The sequence below is a fragment of the Zalophus californianus genome, chromosome 5 (assembly GCF_009762305.2).
Source record: "Zalophus californianus isolate mZalCal1 chromosome 5, mZalCal1.pri.v2, whole genome shotgun sequence".
Classification (NCBI taxonomy): domain Eukaryota; kingdom Metazoa; phylum Chordata; class Mammalia; order Carnivora; family Otariidae; genus Zalophus; species Zalophus californianus.
Window position 1 is genome coordinate 145,619,239 of NC_045599.1, and position 20,748 is coordinate 145,639,986.

Consider the following 20,748-nt stretch of genomic DNA (forward strand, 5'->3'; position numbering starts at 1 on the left):
CCCCGCTGGTCGTTCCTCCTCCGCAGGGACACGTTCTCTTTGTACACTTCCGTCTGAAAAACGAGAAGTATCGTCTCCTGACCATCCTCCTCCATTTCTGCCTTCCCGCTCTCCGCCCTCACGTTCCCCACGCTTCACAGCCACGTTTCTGGAAAGTTTGGCGTTCTCACTTTCCGTCTTGAGCTTCAACCCCTGCAGCCTGACGTGATGATGCCTGTCCCCACGCCTCTGTTGAAATCACTCCTAATTGCAGCGTTCAGCTAGCTCCATTGTCTGTATTAATTAGGGAAGGCTTCCAGCTGTAACAAGCAGACCTAAACATCCAGTGATGCGGTGTGACAGAAGTTTATTTTCCCGCTCATGCAACTGTCCTGGACAGGTGTTCATGTGGGCAGGTCAGCTCTTCTCTTTGCACATTCAGGAGCCCAGAGGCCCCACTGCCTGCTATAAGGCCCGCCCCCATACCTGGTGATAGCCCAGCCCCATCCCCTCGCCCTCCACGGGCTAGACCTCCTTCACGTGGCCATACGGAGCTGCAAGGGAAGCCGGGACACGGGCTCTAGATGTGTGTCTGGGAACAAAGGGCCGTGGATTTGCAAGAGCAGTGGGCGGTCCCGGCCCATCGTCCTCCCTTACCTGATCTCCTTCGGGCTTCCCTGCCACCATTCTTTCCGGCCTGGTTTTTCTCCGACCTTGCAAGGAACTCCACCTCAGTCTTGTTTGCAGACTCCTGATTGTCCCTGAGGCATCTTTGCTCTCCACCCTCTACCTTCTATTGTAGATGACCTCATCTGCTCCCATGCTCTTAAAACACATTTGAATGCCAATGGCATCCCCGTCTGTCTCTCTATATGGTCTTCACTCCTGAACTCAAAGCTTCTATTTACAACTACCGTTGTAAATCACAACGGTAGATCACAAGCTCTGACAGTGCACACACCTGACAAGCAGCTCTCCAGACCTTCCCCGAATCCGTTGTTCTCACATCGTCGTCCATCTCAGTAAACAGCACCTAGCCCACCTGGTTGTTCTTTACAGAAATCCAGGAGTTATCTAAGTGTACCTCTTCCTCCCTTATTGCCAACTATATTTTGCACCAAGCCCTGTGGAGTCTACCTCTCCCGTATTTACTTCCATCATCATCTGTCACTAGTCCCAGTCTGATTGCTGCCTGATTGGTTTTGTGGAAACTACTTTACCATCTTCCGTCTATTTTCCATTAAGCATTCCAGACACACTTGTATAAAATCCAAATCTAACCTCGTCAGTGTCCTGATTAAAACTCTTCGATAGCCTCCAATATCTCTCTTACCCATCTCTCCAAGGTCATCTCTCTCTATCCTCCCCTTAATCACTTTCAGCCGCACTGGATCCCTGGTTCTTCCTGGCAGGCACAAGGCTGTGTAAACCTCAGGGCCTTTGCACTGCTTGGGCACAGGTCCATTCCTTGGTGAAAAATGCCTTCCCTCCTCTCCTACGAAGCCTGGCTCTCTCCATCTCAGTTTAACTGTCACTTGCCCAAAGAAATCTCCTTCTCTCCAACCCTCCAAGGTTTGTAAAAAACCCTTATCATAACTTGTACTTTTCCTTCATGGCTCTTACCGGAAATGTAATGTGACGCGATCATATTTTAAATGTCCCTCTCCCCTCCATCTCCTTCTCAGGAGTCCTTCCTACCTCCCTCTCCTCTAGCCCCGTTCCCAGCACAGTGCCAGGTACTTACTTATTCCTTTTTATGAAATAAATCCAACAAGGTCACTACCCCAGAGTTGAAGCTTAGCAGAGGACACACGCAGTGACTGCTTCCGTGTCCATGGTCTACGGCACTTTCAAGTAGGGTGGAACGGAGAGACCTCGAGGTTAGGCCCTGGGGTGAGCTTTGAGCTTACTGACCACTGATGAGAGACTTGGCTTTTCAGATGTCAGAAGGGGGCATTTAGAAGTGAGACGTTTGGATTCGTTAAACATAAAGACGGAACTTTTCTTCTGTTCACCCCAAATTTAACTGCAGCACTAACTAGAACACAAAGGGCATTGTTAGAGATCATCCACCTCAGGTCTTTGTTTTAAGGCCCCAGAGGTGACAGCAGAGAAACAAAAGGACTGAACTGGTCTTGACTCCCATTTCCTGTGTGTTTTTTCTGCATTCCATTAACTACTGGTAGTTAACAATGGTATGCTTTCTTTGACCAAATTACATACATTTCTTTCCAACTTGTCAGATCTTCTCGGTGATATTGATTCTTTAGAATTAGGCCCATGGCAGTAAAATGAATTCCTGAAATGGATGTACTTGGTATTTGCTTTTAAAAGACGGTACAGGTTTCCCCCACTATGTGAAAGTAGAGTGCTCCTAGGAAACCTTTTGTAAGTGAAATCCTGTAAGGCGAAGGCGCAATTATCATTTCCTAAAAGCCAGAATTCTCGTCAGATTTCTTTCAGTTATTGAAAACAGGTTACTAAGGTAGGTCTTTCATTAGAGGAAACTGGCATAAAGTGACCTTTCGGATAGTGGGGGAAACCTGCACTACGGAAGACTCCATATTTACTGTACCTTTAAGCATCCGAATCAATTTAATTAAATGCCATTAGAAGCACCAGGGCTGAAACAAACAAATATGAAAGCAACTGGTATGTCAGGAGGTATTTATTTCTGTATTAAACTGCAAATAACTCCCTCTTGGCCCTTAAGATTTCGTTTCAGTATTTAACTCTCCTCGCTTTTGCTGTAGAATTGTTGATGGAATTTGTTTTAATGAATCTTTACAAACACTTTACCTTAAAAAGAGATGGAAGCTTGTTTTATTACAGCAAAGGGAAGCTGAGGTTTCGCTGACATGCAAAATCTGGTTTGGGCTCCAGTCACACAGACTGTGGAGACCCCACTTCCGTTTTTTCTATGTAATACCTTTTATTGAAGTAAGAAGTGTGTATGCATAAACAACCACTAATTTGGAATCTCTTCTTTCTCTGCTTCATCTGTGATTACATTAATAGGTTTCGTCCACTTAAAAATGACTAGAAAACCAGCACAAATTGTGAGCAATCAGGTTTTTCGTAAGTGAGCCGTAGTATCTTAGCTGGTTACCTTTTTCAGAGGATGACAACACGTCTTGTTTTGACTTTCATCTGAAAAATAGGTTCCTGATGAAGAAGTCCCGTTAGTGAATGCGAGTAACAAGCTGTAAGTGTTCTAGTTTGAATGAGTGGATGAGCTTGGGTTGCTGAAAGCCCGAAGGATTTCCACTACACTTTCTTTCTGTCTCAAGTCACTCACAGCAAATTAGAATTGACAAGCTTTATGGACTGAGAGGCTTCAAGGACAGCTAACGCCAAAAACTTGCATTTGTTACTCCAGAATCAAATAGTCTCTGTGTGCCTGATGAGAAATCCTTGTCTAGAGGCCGAGAAAATCTCACCAGATTAAGGGGGTTCCGAAGCTTTCTTCCAATGACCACGTATCGACAGGCTAAGGGTGTCCTAGTACATATTTTGGGTACCAACGGAGATCTGTCTCGGCGCAAATCACAACTCCTCTCCATTTTCAAGGTTAATTATTTATTGAAGCTTTTGTCCAAGTCAGAGATGTCACTTAGCTTTAGAAAAGATTTGTTAACTCTGAATCCTAAGTGTAGAAGATAAAACCTCCAGAACACACTTTGGAAATGGACCTGTAAATGGGAACATCGCATTTAACGTATCATTAAATGGGCGTTCACAAACCCCCGTCACCCTCCACCCATTGCTGTCTAGTCCCCAAACGGCGCCCTCTTCCAGAGGTCGGAGACCACAGTGGGACTTGTGAAATTCCATTTCCTTCCCTCGCATCTCCTGAAGCACATGCCTGAGGTTTTAACCCCTTTCTCTCTCTCTAATCACCAGATCCTCTCAACAGCCCCTGAAATATTTACTCTGCGTCTCCATCATCTCTGTAAACCCGAGTATATACATGGAGCAACCTCTCTCCCTCATCCTTCCTCTCCTCCCCGCTCCGCCAGGGTCTTTCTGTCCCTGTGCCTAACTTCTCTGATTCCGCGTGAGGGCCAGGGGGTTGGGAGCTCAGCTGGGAGACAGGACGCTCCCTGGCAGTTCGAGTTAGGGGGACGTAGGGAGGGCAGTAAATCTGTGAACACTCCCCTGTGGTTCCACATCATTCCATCTTACGAGACTGCTCCCCACACCTCCTGTCGGTGTGCCCTGCATCCCTCTTTCTTGCTGGGGCAGTGACTCTGGGCGCCAGTCTTCCCTGCCCAGGAATGTCCCCACAGGTGACCCATTCAGAAACCAGCCCTTCGGTTCTGGCAGTAGGCGTGGACTTCTGCACCCAACTTTAAAAGAAATTGGAGCAAAGCTAATGGAAAACATGATGCGCTCTCCCTTCTCCCCTTTCTTCCTGGCTCTCCGAGGCTCTCCGAAGGATTTGCATTCGGGGAGGACAGGGCGCCTGGGCTGTGGGGAGGTGCTGGTGTTGTCTGAGCTGCAGGATGCAGGCAGCAGTAGGGATGAGGGAGGGTGCAGTACGTGCGCGGAGTGCTGGGAGGGAATGGGCGCCGATCTGGGCCAGATGTGGCAGGTAGAATGGTGCTGCAAATTATCTACAAGACTGCTTAAAGAGGAGGCAGTTTTATATACCTCACACTGAAATAGCAGCAGCTGAGGAAAACATTACCATTTAAAACGGAGCAGGCAAGCCGTAGGTCATTATTTAAGGACCCTTTTACCTAAACTAACACAGCCTTCAGCCCAGCGGTAAGCATGTCACCAAAGACATATATCCCCACAGCAGAAGATGAAACTGATGAGGTTGCTCTAGGCTAAAATAAAAAAAAAAATAAATAAAACGTACCGTAAAATTCTGATAACCTTCATTTGTTAGAGGACAATAGAGTGTGAGAGCTACTGATAATTAATGCAGGCATCTTAAGTCCCTGGATCCAATGAGCATTTATTTGGCACCTCTGTGTTGTAGGCACTGTGCCAGGGACCAGGGCTTCAGAAATAAATAAGGCCCAACCCTGCTTCGCAGACTACGGTGGTCTTCAGTGTGGTCTCAAAGCAGTTTGTTCATAGTGGGGGGGAAGAAGTCCCGAGTAGCAATGCTAAAGATCCCCTAAACCTTGCAGGCGTGATCCTTTTAGCAATAGTGATTTAATGAGCATGTGCTGCCCGCTTCCTGTTTACCTAGCGCGAACATGGGCAGGAGAAGTAAGATTCAACAGGAGGCAGCAGGAAAGGGGCTGTGCCAGGTCATGGAGCTGCCTGATCAGAGGTGTAGACGTGTGACATTGAATCACATTCCCGGTGGTTAGTGGGTAATCAGTATGATTGGGGCTCAGTGTGTGTGTGTATGCGGCCGTTCTCTGCTCTGAGGTTGGGACCTATTTTTGATCCTGTAGAGAAGTCAGCCTTGAGAACACCTCATCTGACATTCCCCAGTGGGATCAGACAGTTCAGGGCTTCGGAGGATTTAACACTTGAAAATGCATTCTGCATCCTTCCTGGGCAAGGCGCCTGTGCATAGAGACCCCAAGTCAGCTGTTCACTGCCACGTTCCTAAGTCACATCACCCCGGGGGCTTTTGAAAACAGAAACTTAGAACAATCCAGACAGAATCTCAGGGCCCGAGGCCCAGGCATTACTGTTTTTAAAACTCTCCAAGCTGATAAGAGTATTTTTGCCCTTGATTTATGGAAAAGGAATCGAGGCAGAGCTCAACGGTAATTGTGATTCTGACATTGACTGGGGGAGAAGGGCTGACTCCTGGCAGCCTTCTCATCTCAGCACTCTGTCCACAGAGAGACCCGAGGTGAAGGCAGTTGTCAGCCTTGACCCACAGCACTAGCTCGTCGCTGCACGCAGACCTAACACATTCACATGGGGATCTGAGTCCAGTGTCCTGAGCACTTTCCAGAGTAAGAAGCTATGGGCCAAGTGTGTGTCACACTAACTTCATGTGGACCAGTGTGGAAGCCGCTTCGTCCCTGCATCTGAAATCTGTTCGTGGAAGTCTCTCCCGTAGCACAGTCTTGAAGATGTTTCCAGGATGGGCAAAAACATAAAATGCAGAGTGCTGTGCGTTCAGAGACCTTCCAGTACTTAGGGGGAAGATGCGTCGGGACGAAACAGAGTGACCAGCAGGTGGAAATAGGGTGATGACCAAACGGTTTTGAGCCTGTGAAGAAGAACGTTACTTTCTCACGCACTCTGGACCATTGAACCTACCGACGTGGAGGGCAGTAGCTTTGGGGACTAATACAGTTTCACAAAGAAACAGGCTGGGAGCTTTAACACAGAAGCTGAAGTGGGTAGAAGGACAGTAAAAGGAGAAGATAAAAATCAGATTATTCCTGGTGGCGATTTAAAGTTCAGTGACTTTGAACTCCTCTTCTCTTTTGGATTTCTATCTCTGTCTACTTGGAACAATTTAACAATCTCCAGTTTTAAGCTTAATGTGTTAAAAATAAAAGCCAGTTTGAGGCGCAGATATCATATCACATTTTTGACAGCTTGGCTGGGACTTGAGCTGAAGGCACCACCTTCTGGGCCATCCTGCTGGAGGTGAAAGATAGATTGTTAAAGGGGCCCCTGATCGTACATATGAAGGATTAACGGCCCTGCCCCAGGTGCTGTGGCTATTCGTTCTGGTTTTCTTCCCTGAGGTTTCTTACCGGACCCCTAGAAGGCAAAGGGATGAAGTGAAGGGGACGGTGGCTGAGCACCTATGATAGAATAAAATTCAGGAAAAAGCTTCTGGTCTACTGTGAGTTAAAATTTCAAGAAGAAAAAATAGTGATCAAAGAGGAAAATGATGTAAAAAAAGAAATGTGTGTTCAAGTTGTCTTTATTTATGGAAACCACTTTCAAGCCCTCCTGAGTGACACTGGGAAGTAAATGAATAATGAATTGATTGCAAGCTGGCTAGCTAACAAGTATGTACATGGCTAGTCGGATAAAAGGAATGTTAGCTTAGCAATAACTTCCCAAAGAAAATCCATCTTCATGTCTCTTCTTCTTTGGAAAGCAAAGCAGTTTTGTTTTTGTTTTTTTTTCAGTTGAATGCCAAAAAAATTCACACAGGAAAAGATGTGGAGGGTCATGAGACATCTTCAGGGTAATTAATTATTCAACATAACTTATTGATTGATCTGTACCTTCCTGTCTAGCCTCAGATGCACTGCTTTCCATAACACTGGGGAATTCCTACTGCAGAATTAAAACTGTGGGGTCCCTCCTGGGCATTGTTGAACGTAGTAGCAACATGGGATTTCCAGGTTTCGGTCTGCATCAGTGAATGAGAGGGAAGACGGCCATGAGCGGGAACCGGGTCGCCCCTCCTTGCTCCTGCTGGGGCTCAAGAAACTCTTCTCATCAAGAGCCTTCATTAGGTTTCCTCTTGGCCCTGTTCCCTAAGCTCCCCCTTCCCACCTCCATTAAAGTCTCTATGCCCACATGCATACAATCGAGGGCCATGTGCGGAGGTGTCAGACTGAGGCTGGCATTCTCGATGCCTCTAAACACACTCTTCATCATCCTCAAGTATGTGCTGATCCCTTTACCCACAGACAGGTTACCTGCAAGGTCACCCTCTGCCATGCCTTTGTAGGCCAGGAATTGGGTCTTATGCGGGATTTGAAAGCTTTTTTTTGGTGCATCCTTACAAGGATTTCTTCCTTTGTAAGCAGTTCTATTTTTTTTTAAAGATTTTATTTATTTATTTGAGAGAGGGAGAGAATGAGAGATAGCACGAGAGGGAAGAGGGTCAGAGGGAGAAGCAGACTCCCTGCTGAGCAGGGAGCCCGATGTGGGACTCGATCCCGGGACTCCAGGATCATGACCTGAGCCGAAGACAGTCGCTTAACTGACTGAGCCACCCAGGCGCCCTGTAAGCAGTTTTAGTATTACATCCACTTTCGTGACATTTCCAGAGATGTAAGTACTTACATGGTCCCGATGTAATCTAAGCATCATGGAATCTTAACTGCGAGCAAAACATTATCTCCGATCATCTACAAAAGAGATGCTGACTAATTCATTGCTATCTCACCAAGTAAAACTAAACCCAACCTAGAGTCATGCCATGTTGATGTCTAGTGTCTCCTTTGGTCTTAGAACATATGAAATGTTAGCTGATGTTCTTACTGTGAAATACTTTGCCCGTAATGACGTATGGAGTATCATAACTTATACAAGACAAAAGAAGCCGAAGTTTTTATTAAAACAGCCTTCCCTGAGCCATTACTTGGAACCCCAGAGCATATCTCCCAAACTGTGAGACAAACATAACATGATCCACTTCTCTTGGTCATGTTTAAGGATTTTTTGCAGTCAACAAAGCATTACCTTCAAAAGAAAGGAATGCCTGTTTAAACAATTTTTCAAATTATTCCCAGATATGAATAATGGATGCACATACATTTTTTAAAAGATTTTACTTATTTGACAGAGAGAGAGAGAGAGAGCGGCAGGCAGAGGGAGAGGGAGAAGCAGACTCCCTGATGAGCTGGGAGCCCGATGTGGGGCTCGATCCCAGGACCCCGGGATCACGACCTGACCTGAAGGCAGACGCTTAACCATCTGAGCCACCCAGGCGCCCCACATATACACTGTTGAAATGGTTCCAATCCTACGAATGCTTCTGTAAGACTCCTCCTTCCCCATCCTCGCCACCACCCTCAGAGGACTGAAGGGAAATGCACAGAACTCCCGTGGAGGCATTTTCTCCTTCTGTCCTGACACCTACCCCTTAGCATGACACTCCCCCACCTTTCCCTGAGGAGGACTTATGCCTTACACCCCTCATCACCTCAGTCGAGACTCTTGAGTCATCTATGGTTACTGGACTCTTATCATTTAAAGGTTCGTAATATCCAGTAATCTGCCCCAATATGCCTCTTTTCTTCTACCTGCCTCCCATTCGTCTCTCTCTTTAACCCACAGTCTGCTATCCCTACCCCCACCTCCCTGCTGCCCTCTCACGTGGTAGCTGTTTTATTTCCCATCCCCCTCCCCAGGAAAAACCCCGGCGTCTGTGAAGTACTCTCACCCCAGCAGCCTATGGTGCTTTTAGGATCTGCAGCCCACCAGCTAGTTTTCATTCTCCATCTCCTCCCCAACATCTTCCCTTTCCTCTATCCCTGGCTTGGATTCCATGAGCTTCCATGGCTTTCTGTTTGCAGTCCCTGCGTCCTTCCAAGCTACCTCCTGATCACTCGCATCCAGTTCCATCTAGTCCATACCTGCCACAGAGCAGCTGAACTTGGCTGGAGAAAAGCAACACGCTGACCTGTTGTCTCTTTTTAAATTCCTTGCCACCTGCCTCAAGTCGCCTCTCGGCACTCTGGCCACTAGACCCCTGCCTATGGTCACCTTGCCCCCCCCCCAAGAACCGTTTCATGCCTTCCCTTCTTCCTCTCTCTGTCCCCCTCCTCCCTCCTATTCTCTGAGCTCCAGCTCTTCCTCACACTCAGCAGATGACCTCACTTCTCACCCCACCTGGAGAACAAGCAAGAAGATACAAGAGAATGTCCTCACCCTCCTGCCGCCAAATCTCCCGTGTTCTTGCTATGGCTGTGGCCACACAGCCCGGCTGTCTTCCCTCTTGTTCCATGGCCCACCAGCCCATTGTTCCAGAATCTTCTCGGCACTCCTCCGTGAAATTCCCTCCTGCAACTGCTTGCTTCCTCTGTGACCTCACCAGCAATTTGCTCCGCTCTGTTGAATCACTCCCAATGGTGAATGAAACGCTCAGAATCTCCCAGGTGATCTATGAAAACATCTCTTGGTCACTCAGCCTCTCCAAGCCCCATTTCTCCACTCTCCGTAATAATAAAACTTTGTCAAAGGTGGCCTGTGCTCACTCTTCCCCTTCATCAACTCTCGTTATCTTTGGAGCCCACCTGAGTTAGACATATGCCAGCCTGACCAAAGAAAGTACTTTTGTCCCCGTCATCCTGGCTTCCATGTTCCCCAGGCTGGTGGTCAGTTCCTGGTCCTGCCTATCATCCAGTTGTCTCCTTCTCCTTTAGGCATCTGCTTTCCTGGTCTTCTCTGACCTCGCACCCTCCTGGCCCTCCTTCCAGCTCTCTCTGTCCCTTCTCAGGCCCCTCTGAACCGTCTCTTCACACCCTCTAAATATTGGAGTATCCTGGGATTCACCTTGTGTCTCCTACTTGCCTTTATTTGCATTCATGTTCCTGTCCGTTCTCCTTGTTCTAAAGAACATCTCTATGCTGAACTCCAAAATGTTATCTCCAGCCCTGACATTGCTCCTGAAATCCCGATTCGCAGATTCTGCTTTATTCTGTAGCTTCTCTTTCATGTGCAGTGGGCATCTCTACCCAGCTTGTCCCAAATGGCAGTATTGGTTTCACCACCTAAAGCTGCTTCTCTCCCAGTATTCCTTATCTCAGTAAATGGCACCTCCAGTCCCCTGTGTGGTTCACACCAGGAGCCCTGGGGTAAAGCTTGATTCCTCTTTCCTTCACCCAATAGCCAAGTCATCAGCAAATCCTCCAACACAGCTGCCAGATCTGCCCATTGCTCATCATCGGCCCCCATCCAAGCCAGGATTGTGTCTCCCTACTCCAGTGGAATAGCTTCTTACCTGGTATCCCTGGTTCTAGTCTGCTCTCCCCAAACTGTTCTAGGCACTCAGAAGGCTTCTTGATTTCCTGGTGCCCCTTGATCACTCCTCAGCCACAGGGACTTCCAGGGCTCTCCTATGCGCCTAGACCATGTCCACCTGCCTTCACATCTGCTCTTCCCTTGGCTTGGGAACTCCAGGCTGTGTCTTCAGCATCTGGGTCCTTGCTAACTGTTCCCAGAGCGACACACATTCCACTGCCACATCCCATAAACTAACAACACCAGTATTCCCCACCTGAACTCCTCGATCCCCTCACCTTCCAGTACTTACAAGTATGCCACATTTCAGTATCACTATTTCTTTACTTGCTTAGTGTGTGACTTCAGGTGGCCTATTAACTGTCTAAGGCTCAGTAAAATGGGACACAAATAGCATCCAGCCCATGAGATTGTTGAGAAAATATTGCCTTGTAGTAAGTTCTCAATTAAGTGCTAGGTAATAGCTTTTAAAATAGCATACTTCCAACCTTGGCTTTATCCTACCAGCCAAACAGAACAGGAATCAGAATTAGAGAAACAAAGACACACATACTGAAATGAGTATGAATTTTGTTCTTCATTAGCTTCCATCTATTTCTATCAGCAACGATTCTTTAAGAGAATGTGGAGTCCTTTACAAGTCTAAATATAACCAGAAAAAGAGAAAAGCCAGCAGAGTTGAACTGGTTGCCTCTGTGAAGCAGGAATGGGAGGTGGGGGGGGCAGGTGTCTGCTCTTCCTTGGGGTAGTGTCACTGCCATTTGACATATGACTTTGATACAAATAAACTTGAATTAAAAAGGAGAAAACACTGGAAGGAGTTACTGTGGTGTGTGAACAGGAGTTCTGGGGCGGGCTGGAACTATTGACAGTTTTTTTTTTCTTCTTTATGTTTTCTAAATTCATGAAAGGATCCACAGTGTATTTCTTTGGTTTTTATAATGAAAAATGGTATACGTGCCTTTTTGCATATTTACTAAATATTACACAGCTTAATAGAGGGACACCTGGGTGGCTCAGTCGGTTAAGCGTCTGCCTTCAGCTCAGGTCATGATCCCAGGGTCCTGGGGTGGAGCCCCGCATCGGGCTCGCTGCTCATCAGGGGGTGTGCTTCTCCCTCTGCCTTTGACCCTCCCTCCTGCTCGTGCACTCACTCTCTCTCTCAAATGAATAAATAAAAAAAAAAATCTGTATAAAAAAGAAGGCTTAATGGAGGGTTAATTGGTGGGACACATTTTGAATAGACTCTAAAGTGAAAAATAAAGTTCCTGGATTAAACTAGAGAACATACCATACCCATCTGGGTGTGAATACACAGTGACGGTCTTGTCGAGAAGAGGTCCAGGCAGAGCCGGAACCAGGTAGGTAAAGAATAGACAGTTTCAGGGTCATCTCACATTCTGAGCATCGTATTTTCATTTAAATAAAGAGACCATTTATTCAACATCTGGAAAGGAAAGCCAGCCCTAAAAGCAGGCCCTCCCCATGGCAGGCTGTCTGGAAGGAGCGAGGTGGGTCTCAGTTCACGCTCCTCTCTGCTGACCTTGATGATTGAGCAGGGCTCTGTGATCTCTTTTGACAGACTGTAGAAATGCTTTGCAAAATCCAGTGTTGGGAACCGCCAAATGTCAGGGGATGAAGAATCACTCCGCCTTCCCCACTTAATAGGAGCATGCTGTCTATTTCAGGACGGATGGTCACAGTATCACTTCGTAGCCTCATCGTCAACCATCGAGAGGGATCGGCAAAGGCCCTACTCCTCCTCCCGCACGCCCTCCATCTCCCCCGTGCGAGCGTCCCCCAACAACCGCTCAGGTAAGAGACGCCCGGAGCCAGTCTGGACACTTGCTAGAAATATCAACTGAGTCCGTTTCCTTTTCTAGCAGTGGTGACATCATGTTATGTTTACACAAACTCAGAACAAATCTAACGGACTTCTAAAAATCTGGAACAGTTATACACATGAAATGCATGTCACGGACCTGCTTTCAGTGAGCAAGAAGAATAAAGATAGCTGTCAGATGTGTGCAAATCAGGGTTTTCTGTGGACGTTTTTCCAACTTAAAATAGTTTGAGTTGCATTGTATTGATTATAATTGGAATTACAGAGCAAGGGAGAAAGGGCATGCTGTTTCTTGCTTTAAAATGACATACATTTGAAATATCTCATTGAGGGTTTCATTACTCCTCCACATCTGATCAGCCGGTTATTATTACCTTGAAACCAGCTGATAAATCATTGATGAAGTCTTATCACAACCACCCGGAACTATTAAGTCACTCAGTTTGATTTTTTTTCTAATTTTGTCACGTTCCTATTGCTTAAATTTTCAACTAACTACTCTTATTTACTTGTAAAAATACTTCATTTTTATACCCTTTTCATCACATTATATAATGCCTAAGATTAAGGAAAAAATTAAAGACAAAATATTAGCACATCATTTAATATGTAAGTGGCATAGTCTTCATTGTTTTTATTCCAAGTGTAAGTTTAAAGACTGTTCTTTTGATTTCTGCATTTTGAGGTTTGTTGTGAGAAGGAAGGATGGATAAATAATTATATAAAAACCCAGATAGGTGTGTGTGTGTGTGTGTGTGTGTGTGTGTGTGCGCACACACCTATCTGGGTTTTTATTTAAGAAGAGTTTCTACTTGCTCTTTGCTGCCCTCCATCTGCTGGGCAACTGGGTCTCAGAGGGCACGGTAGGAGAGTGCTCATCTGCCCTTGAGATCGTTGGCCGTCAAACTTTACACACTTTACTGTCAGAATGATGATGAAAATCAGACATGAATGGGGAACATTTGACTGAAATAGACGACTCTCTCCCAGCCCCATGAAAGCTTCTATTTCTAGTGTGGTGTGACTGCCTGTAATGTTCGGTCCTCCACTAGAGGAGAATCGGATGCCACCGTGGGACAGAGAAATTTCCACCTATGGAAGCAGAGGGGTGACCTTTCACGTGTCTTGCCTCCAGACATCTTAAAAAAAAAGATAAGAATAGTGAGTCTGGGAAGCACAAGGATGGTGTCTTTTTAAAAGCCCTAATTATTGGGGCGCCTGGGTGGCTCAGTCGTTAAGCGTCTGCCTTCGGCTCAGGTCATGATTGCAGGGTCCTGGGATCGAGCCCCGCATCGGGCTCCCTGCTCGGCGGGAAGCCTGCTTCTCCCTCTCCCGCTCCCCCTGCTTGTGTTCCCTCTCTCGCTCTGTCTCTCTCTGTCAAAAAATAAATAAAATCTTTAAAAAAAAAAAAAAAGCCCTAATTCTTGCGAACACATCGGTGTTAGAAGGATGAACTGACACAGTAAATCAGAAGGTGCCCGGAAGGAGAAGGGGCAGTGTGTGAAGAGCTACCCCAGCCTGCTATTTCCTCCTGAGGCACACCGAAGACACCTAGTGAACACTTGTTTGCGTGATTTGATTTTTTTCCAGGAGTATAATCTTAGTTTACCGGAGACTCGGACCACTGTGTATGAGGTCTTGAGAAATAATTACACGCTTGACATAGTTTACTAAACCCCACCATCTGCACGCTGTTAGATGCTAATTTGGGGAGCTTTGGTCAAGAGGCTCCAAAATATTGTCCCTTCGTGGTTGCCTGGCAGTGACTTGTAAAAGGATAGCCTTTATGCAGGAGGACCTAGAGGCAAAGGAGCAAGGGCAGGGAAAGGACTCTCCCAGGAGAGGAAGACAGAAAACAGAAGAGAGGAGGGAGAGCCGTAGAGGGTGGAGGAGGTGAGCGAGAGCCAGTGGCCGATATTCTGAGGACACGTGAGAACTGGACACGCGTCCCAGCCCAGTGATGTGCAGCAAATGCCATTTTCTTCCCTGTCTTCCCAACAGACTTACACCCAGAGATTCTGATGCAACTGGTTCTGGGTGGGGCTCAAGTGTCAGTATTTTTGAAAGTATTCCGAGGATTTAATTCTAATGGGAAGCCAGGTTTGAGAACCTCTCAGGGTTTTGAGAGCCGGGCAACGAGCCTGGATTTTGTTTGGGTAGGTTTGGGAAATAGGTAGGCTGCCTCTCAGAAAAGGATGGGCAAAGGCTCCCTCTGTTTCTCTCGCCCGCATGTGGCTGCCACGTCCGTTAAGCCCTCTGCCCCTGATTCTGTTTATTTGCATGTCCATTTCCTGACCTCCATGAGTTCAGAAAGTGACATGATTCATGTTTCTGCTTCCCAGTGTCTAGCATAGGGATTTGCCCACAGGAGATACTAAACTTAAATGACAGGGACCCAAAGAGAAGATGGGGCTCCCTCCCCAGGTCCGACAGGCAGCAAGCAGCCAGGGTGCCAGGTGTCAGTGAGAGATTGCTGGGGGTGTTCATCGAAGACATCTCACTGGGGAATGAGCTCTCTGTGCACCCTTCCCAGCCCGCCCCCTGGGCTGATCTTTGTGGGCTGGGTGACTTCAGCCCCACAAAACATCCTGGGTGTTCATCTGGCTTCCTTTAGGACAGCTTCTGGGTCACTCAGCATTTAAGTAAGACTGCATTTATTTTAATCAGGGATTCTCCAAGATCAGTAACAGCTCCTCCGAAACACATCTAATTTTTAAAAAGGAACAAAGGAAAAAAGAGGGAAGGGAGGAAGGGGGAGAGAAAGGGAGGGGAGGGGAAGGGAAAGAAAGAGAAGAGAAGAGAAAGAGAAATAAAGAAATCTCATTCTTAAAACTGTCTTGTGCACCTTTGGTGGGTCACGTCCCCATCAGGATGTCATTCTAAGAAAGATGGCCCCGGGAAATAGTCTTTAATTACCAACCCCCAAGCTGAGTGCCCCCTTAACTACAAAGCACCGAATGACAGGGAGTAGAGGGAAGGTGTAAAGACGAGAGCCAAAAGAACAAAGAATCAGCAGGTCCATGCACACGTATTGGTATATGTTGAGCCATGTGTCTTCATGACCTTAGCTGTTTGTATGAAAAGCTATCCGTGCTGTGGAATGAGACACAGAGAGTCTTCCTTTTGATTTCTTTATGTAGCAAGTGCCCCAGCTTCACCTCGGGAAATGATCAGCCTCAAAGAAAGGAAAACAGACTATGAATCCGCTGGCAACAGTGCCACTTACCACGGAACTAAAGGAGAACACACTTCCAGGAAAGACACCATGACAGGTAAGCACAGCTATGTGCCGTTTCTCCTCAGAGCTGGCGACGTGGTCCGGGACAGGGCCAAGGCCGGGCCATGAGACTCCAAGCCACGCTCAGCAGCTCAGCAGGACTTCGCAGCTAGCACGTCACTTGAGAGCTTGACAGCAAGGAGTCTCAGGAATTGGGGGCAAGGAGATTAAGCCAGAGGAATAAAAACTGAGTGTCTTATACCTGAAATTAGCTAAGAGAAAATATTCTCTATGCACATTTTATTCTGTCTTTCACCTCTCGCCTCCCCCTTTCCTTCTTGCTTGCCCAGCTCATAATATTCCCTCAAATTAGAGGAGTCACGATAGATTTCTTCTTAGCTGGCATAATCTGGAGTGGAGAGGACTCAAGATGGTGGGTGCGCCCTAGCCAAGCTTTGCCATCACGAATAGAAGGAAGGGGAAATGGATAAGAAAAGAAGGGGAAGAGAGGGGAAGGCAACAAAGAAAGAGGATTTCAGGGAAACCCACGGAACTCCTGCTGAGACATTTTCTCTTCTTGACATGAAACGCATCTTTTATCATGACAGACTCCTAAGGAGATTCATTAGAACTAATAATCACAATTTCTCTATGGATGCATTGATGTTTTATCCCCTCCGTCCCTCGCTACCCCAATCATACCCCTTGTCTCTCCCTTCTCATCAACTGGGACTTCAGCAGGGCCAAAGTCGGTGCCCATCGCCACCCATCCAACGTGCGCTGCCCAGCCTTTCTAATAACCAGCCTTGCCCTTAACTCCCTTCTGTTCTCTACAACTCTCCTTGCTCCCGTTCATCATCCCTTCCTGGCTCTCCATAGGCTTTCCGCTGCCCTGGTTTTTCCCTTCCTCCAAGAAGCAGGACTTGGGGGCATTGGTGTAGAAGAGGTTATGCCTTGAAAGCTGAGCTGCCAGAGCCAACAGGATCTCTAATAGGGATTCCACTGCCTTCTCTGCCACGTGGAAGTGCATATGGGTCCCTCATGAAAACAGGCCGTGAGGAATAGGGTTTTAACAGAACACAGCCAATCATGAAACTGGGCTGTGAAGGCCATAATCCTAAACAGACGCTGAGACCTTCTTATCAAGAGGATCTTAAAAGTGTGAGTTTCTCAGCTATTATTTAGGTGTAGACCTGTAGGGAAGCAGAAAAGACAAATTGGATGATTTATTAAGATGTCTACCAAACCCAGGCCATTTAAGATAAATTTTTCTAAGGTAAATGCATCTACCCCCGAGGCAGTGTTTTCCATGGTAACTCAGCATTGACTGCAAGAGAGAAAAGCACAATAAACAGACATTCCTGATGCACACCCCCGGGGTCAGCACTCTGCCCTCCACATACACACCTACCAGGGAATGTCTCACGCCTGCACTCATTACACAGGACATACCTTATTATTCTTATTCACTGCTTTCCTGCCTCAAATGTTGCCCCTGTTGTAGACAAGCACGAACAGAGGAAGCTATGAATCTGAATGTCGAGTCCCGAGAGTCAGCGCATTCAGCAGGGAATCTAATTTGTACCAGTTACTCTGGAGTAGTGACACCCAGTTCCCCTGGCCCATTCATTTTACAACTATGATTGCCCGAGGTAGCCACATCACTGGCACTCTGGGATGACCAGTTGAGATTATAATTACAAGAACAAATCTGAAGTTGACTGCATTGTTATTTAACTTTTCTCTCTTGCCCGGTAGAATCACTGAAAAGGCTTTTGAATGTATGTGTGTTTCTGCTGAAATAGTTCCAATGGTACATAATCTTTCCCGCACACATAGTAAAAGAAAAAAATAAAATCTAACATGTTTCTAGATGTTTCATGACAGGGATCTTGATAATTCCACTCTTGAGATATATGTCATTTTTTAAACTTATGTAAGAGGCTTAAACATCTTTGCTCTGACTTACTTCAAAAAGCAATTCAAAAAAAAAAAAAAAGCAACTCAAAACTACACTATCGATCATCTGGCAAGCCTGAAAGAACATTGAACATATACAGGAAGGTTCCCTTTAAGCCAACGAGCACTGTATAAAAGTTAGTTGTATTATCTACAGTGTTGGTGGTAGAGATGGTGGTAGTGGTGGTGGAGGTGAAGGTGGTAGTGATGGTAGTGGTGGAGGTGATTTAGTGGAGACAGTGGTGGTGTTGGTGGTGGTGGAGGTAGTGAAGTTTGGAGTGATGGAAGTAGAGGTAGAATGGTGGAGGTGATGGTGGAGGTAGAGGTGGTGATGGTGGAGGAAGTGATGGAGGAGGTGGTGATGGAGAAGGTTATGGAGGAGGTGGTGATGGTGGAGGAGGTGATGGAGGAGGTGGTGATGGTGGAGTTGGAGGAGGTGATGTGAAAGTAGAAGTGGTGATGGTAGAGGAGGTGATGGTGGAGGAGGTGATGGTGGAGATGGTGATGGAGCAGATGGTGATGATGATGGAGGAGATGGTGAAGATGCTGATGGTAGAGGTAGAGTTGGTGATGGTGAAAGAGGTGATGGTGGAGGTGGTGATGGAGGAGGTGGTGATGGTGATGGAAGAGGTAGTGATGGTGGGGGAGGTGATGGAGGACGTGGTGATGGAGGAGGTGGTAATGGAGAAGTTGGAGGTGGTATTGGTGGAGGCGGTGATTGCGGAGGTGGTGATGGAACAGGTGGTGAAGGTGGAGGTAGAGGTGGTGATGGAGGAGGTGTCTACTTACCACTTTCCACAGTGGCATGCATAAGTCCCCAGCTAACCCGGGTGGAAGCCCACGTCTTACACAGGCATGAAAAGGATGAATGGCCAGCTCGGGCTCTAGAGCACTTTTGCACATGCCTATCATTTCAGTGTTGACCTGCAGATCAGATTTCTTGTGACCTCCACATCAAAAGCAGTCCTTGTTCTCATTCACAAATGCCCAGGGGACCCTTCCAGGATAGTACATTGAAAAATATCTGAAAACTGCCATCTCCCTTGTTTCTAAGACATCAGAGGATGTCCTACCATCTCCCCCAAAGAAAACACTCCCTCTGCTGTGGGAAAGCCATGGGAAGCTTGAGCCTCAAAACACAACGTGGGACAGCTTAAAGGGAAAGCAGGTCCTTGCCTGGGTTTGAGTCTCCTCTACTGAGCCCTTAGAAATGCAGATCCATCCATCTAGGTTTGTGTGCCAGGCTCCCCCCACCCATCTTTTCTGGATTCATCATCTAGCTGAGATGGAGTCTTTTTTAAAATTTCTTCTCCCTTGGTGTTCTCTTGCCACTGTGGAGCCCTCCGAAAGCCAGAACCAGCCGTTCATGCAGGCGTGCAGGCCAGTGAGAGCGATTTCTTGCAGTCATGATTCCCCGGGAACATTATGTGGTCAGAAACACACATCAGAGGAGGGCTGTGTGATCTCAGCAGCTACACGGCCTGACTTTAAAATTTACCCAGGGGATTTTGCCCTCCCATCTGAGCTTCCCAGATGCCTTTACATCAAACGGTCAAGCCCGTTTTTGTCAGCCTCTCTTATGCCTTTTTAAAGCCATTCTCATCTTCCATGTGTTGATTCCGTTGGAAATGGGGGCCAATACAAAAAGACGAAAAGGCATTTCCTTATGAGTATCCTCTTAGGTCAGATGTACAAGGGCAGAGCATTCACGAAGACACCTGTTTCATGTGTCTATGAAAGCCACAAGTTCAATCTCAGCTACACAGCCTCTTTTAAACAGGCAAAGTGGACCAAAGAGCAGGAGGAAAGAACTTCCAGTAGGAGCATCTTTAGCTCAGAAGCCACCAAAGAGACAGGGAAGAGGAGCATAAGGCTCTAACAGCCCATGTTCCAACAAATAAAAAATGCATTTTGTTCCAAGTAACAGGAAAATGAAAACCACAAAATTTCACCCTGCAGTGACATTTTTAATGAGCAAATCGTAACTCTGAGGGCATATATTCTCAGGGTTACTCTTCACTCATTCCCTCAGCAAATAAAGCACTGACTCTGTGAGCATCCGCCACTGTCCCAGACGCCCACAGACCGGCGAAGGTGGCAGGACAGACCGATTTCTGGCGTCATGGCACTTCTGCCGTCGTAGGTGAAGGGAGGGGTCGCGCAAGGTAAACAGTAGAACGGGCTCACCCCCAAGGTAGTACCGCGTGGGGTTGTGTAGGATGGAGAAGATAAAGGGGCTCAGGAGACGCAGGGTACCAGGTGGGCGGGGCTGCTTTCAGGTGATCAAGCAAGAGACTGAACACCGACAGGGAGAGGCAGTCCAGAGTCCCAGGGACATGAGTTCCAGAGAGAAGGATCAGCAAGCACAACATCCCAGAAGTAAGACCAGCTGCACGCTCCGGCGAGGAAAGAGGGCCAGCGTGGCTAGCTGCAGAAAAATCAGTCAGGGCCCCGATCCTGCAATGACATAATCCAGGCTGTCTAGCAAGATGGCTCAGCTCCTGGGAATGGCGAGGGTGGAGGAGCAGGGTCGGTAGGGTGGAAGCTGAGCTGTCAAGGAAGATTCTATAGCAGGGGTCCAGGCGAAAATACAGACGGGAGCAACGCACACCCAACCAGAGAAGATGTCAGGGTGGCCTTTAAAATTCAGAATGGGCACTCAGCTCTCACTTTCTTACGCACAGTTTTCCAAGAGGACTTTTCCTGCACAGCTGTTAGGTGCTTTAATTAATAGTCAGTATGTGCCCTCTTTAATACCCATCACCAGACTAACGCATCCCCCCACCCCCCTCCCCTGTAGAACCCTCAGTTTGTTTCTCAGAGTCCATCGTCTCTCATGGTTCATCTCCCCCTCTGACTTACTCCCCTTCATTCTTCCCCTCCTGCTATCTTCTTCTTCTTTTTTTTTTTAACATATAATGAATTATTTGTTTCAGAGGTACAGGTCTGTGATTCAACAGTCTTACACAGTTCACAGCGCTCACCGTAGCACATGCCCTCCCCAGTGTCTGTCACCCAGCCACCCCATCCCTCCCACCCCCCACCACTCCAGCAACCCTCAGTTTGTTTCCTGAGATTAAGAATTCCTCATATCAGGGAGGTCATA

The 20,748-nt window shown here is 47.1% G+C and overlaps 1 protein-coding gene across 4 annotated transcripts in view; it reads left to right on the forward strand.

Annotated features, from left to right (window-relative positions):
• Positions 1–20,748, forward strand: part of CTNND2 (catenin delta 2) — a 904,171-nt gene that overhangs the window by 874,575 nt on the left and 8,848 nt on the right. For all 4 annotated transcript variants that reach the window (XM_027605522.1, XM_027605518.2, XM_027605519.2 and 1 more), the window contains 2 exons: positions 12,312–12,438; positions 15,607–15,738. In XM_027605522.1, coding sequence (XP_027461323.1) covers positions 12,312–12,438; positions 15,607–15,738 — 259 coding nt within the window. The remainder of the gene's footprint in view (positions 1–12,311; positions 12,439–15,606; positions 15,739–20,748) is intronic.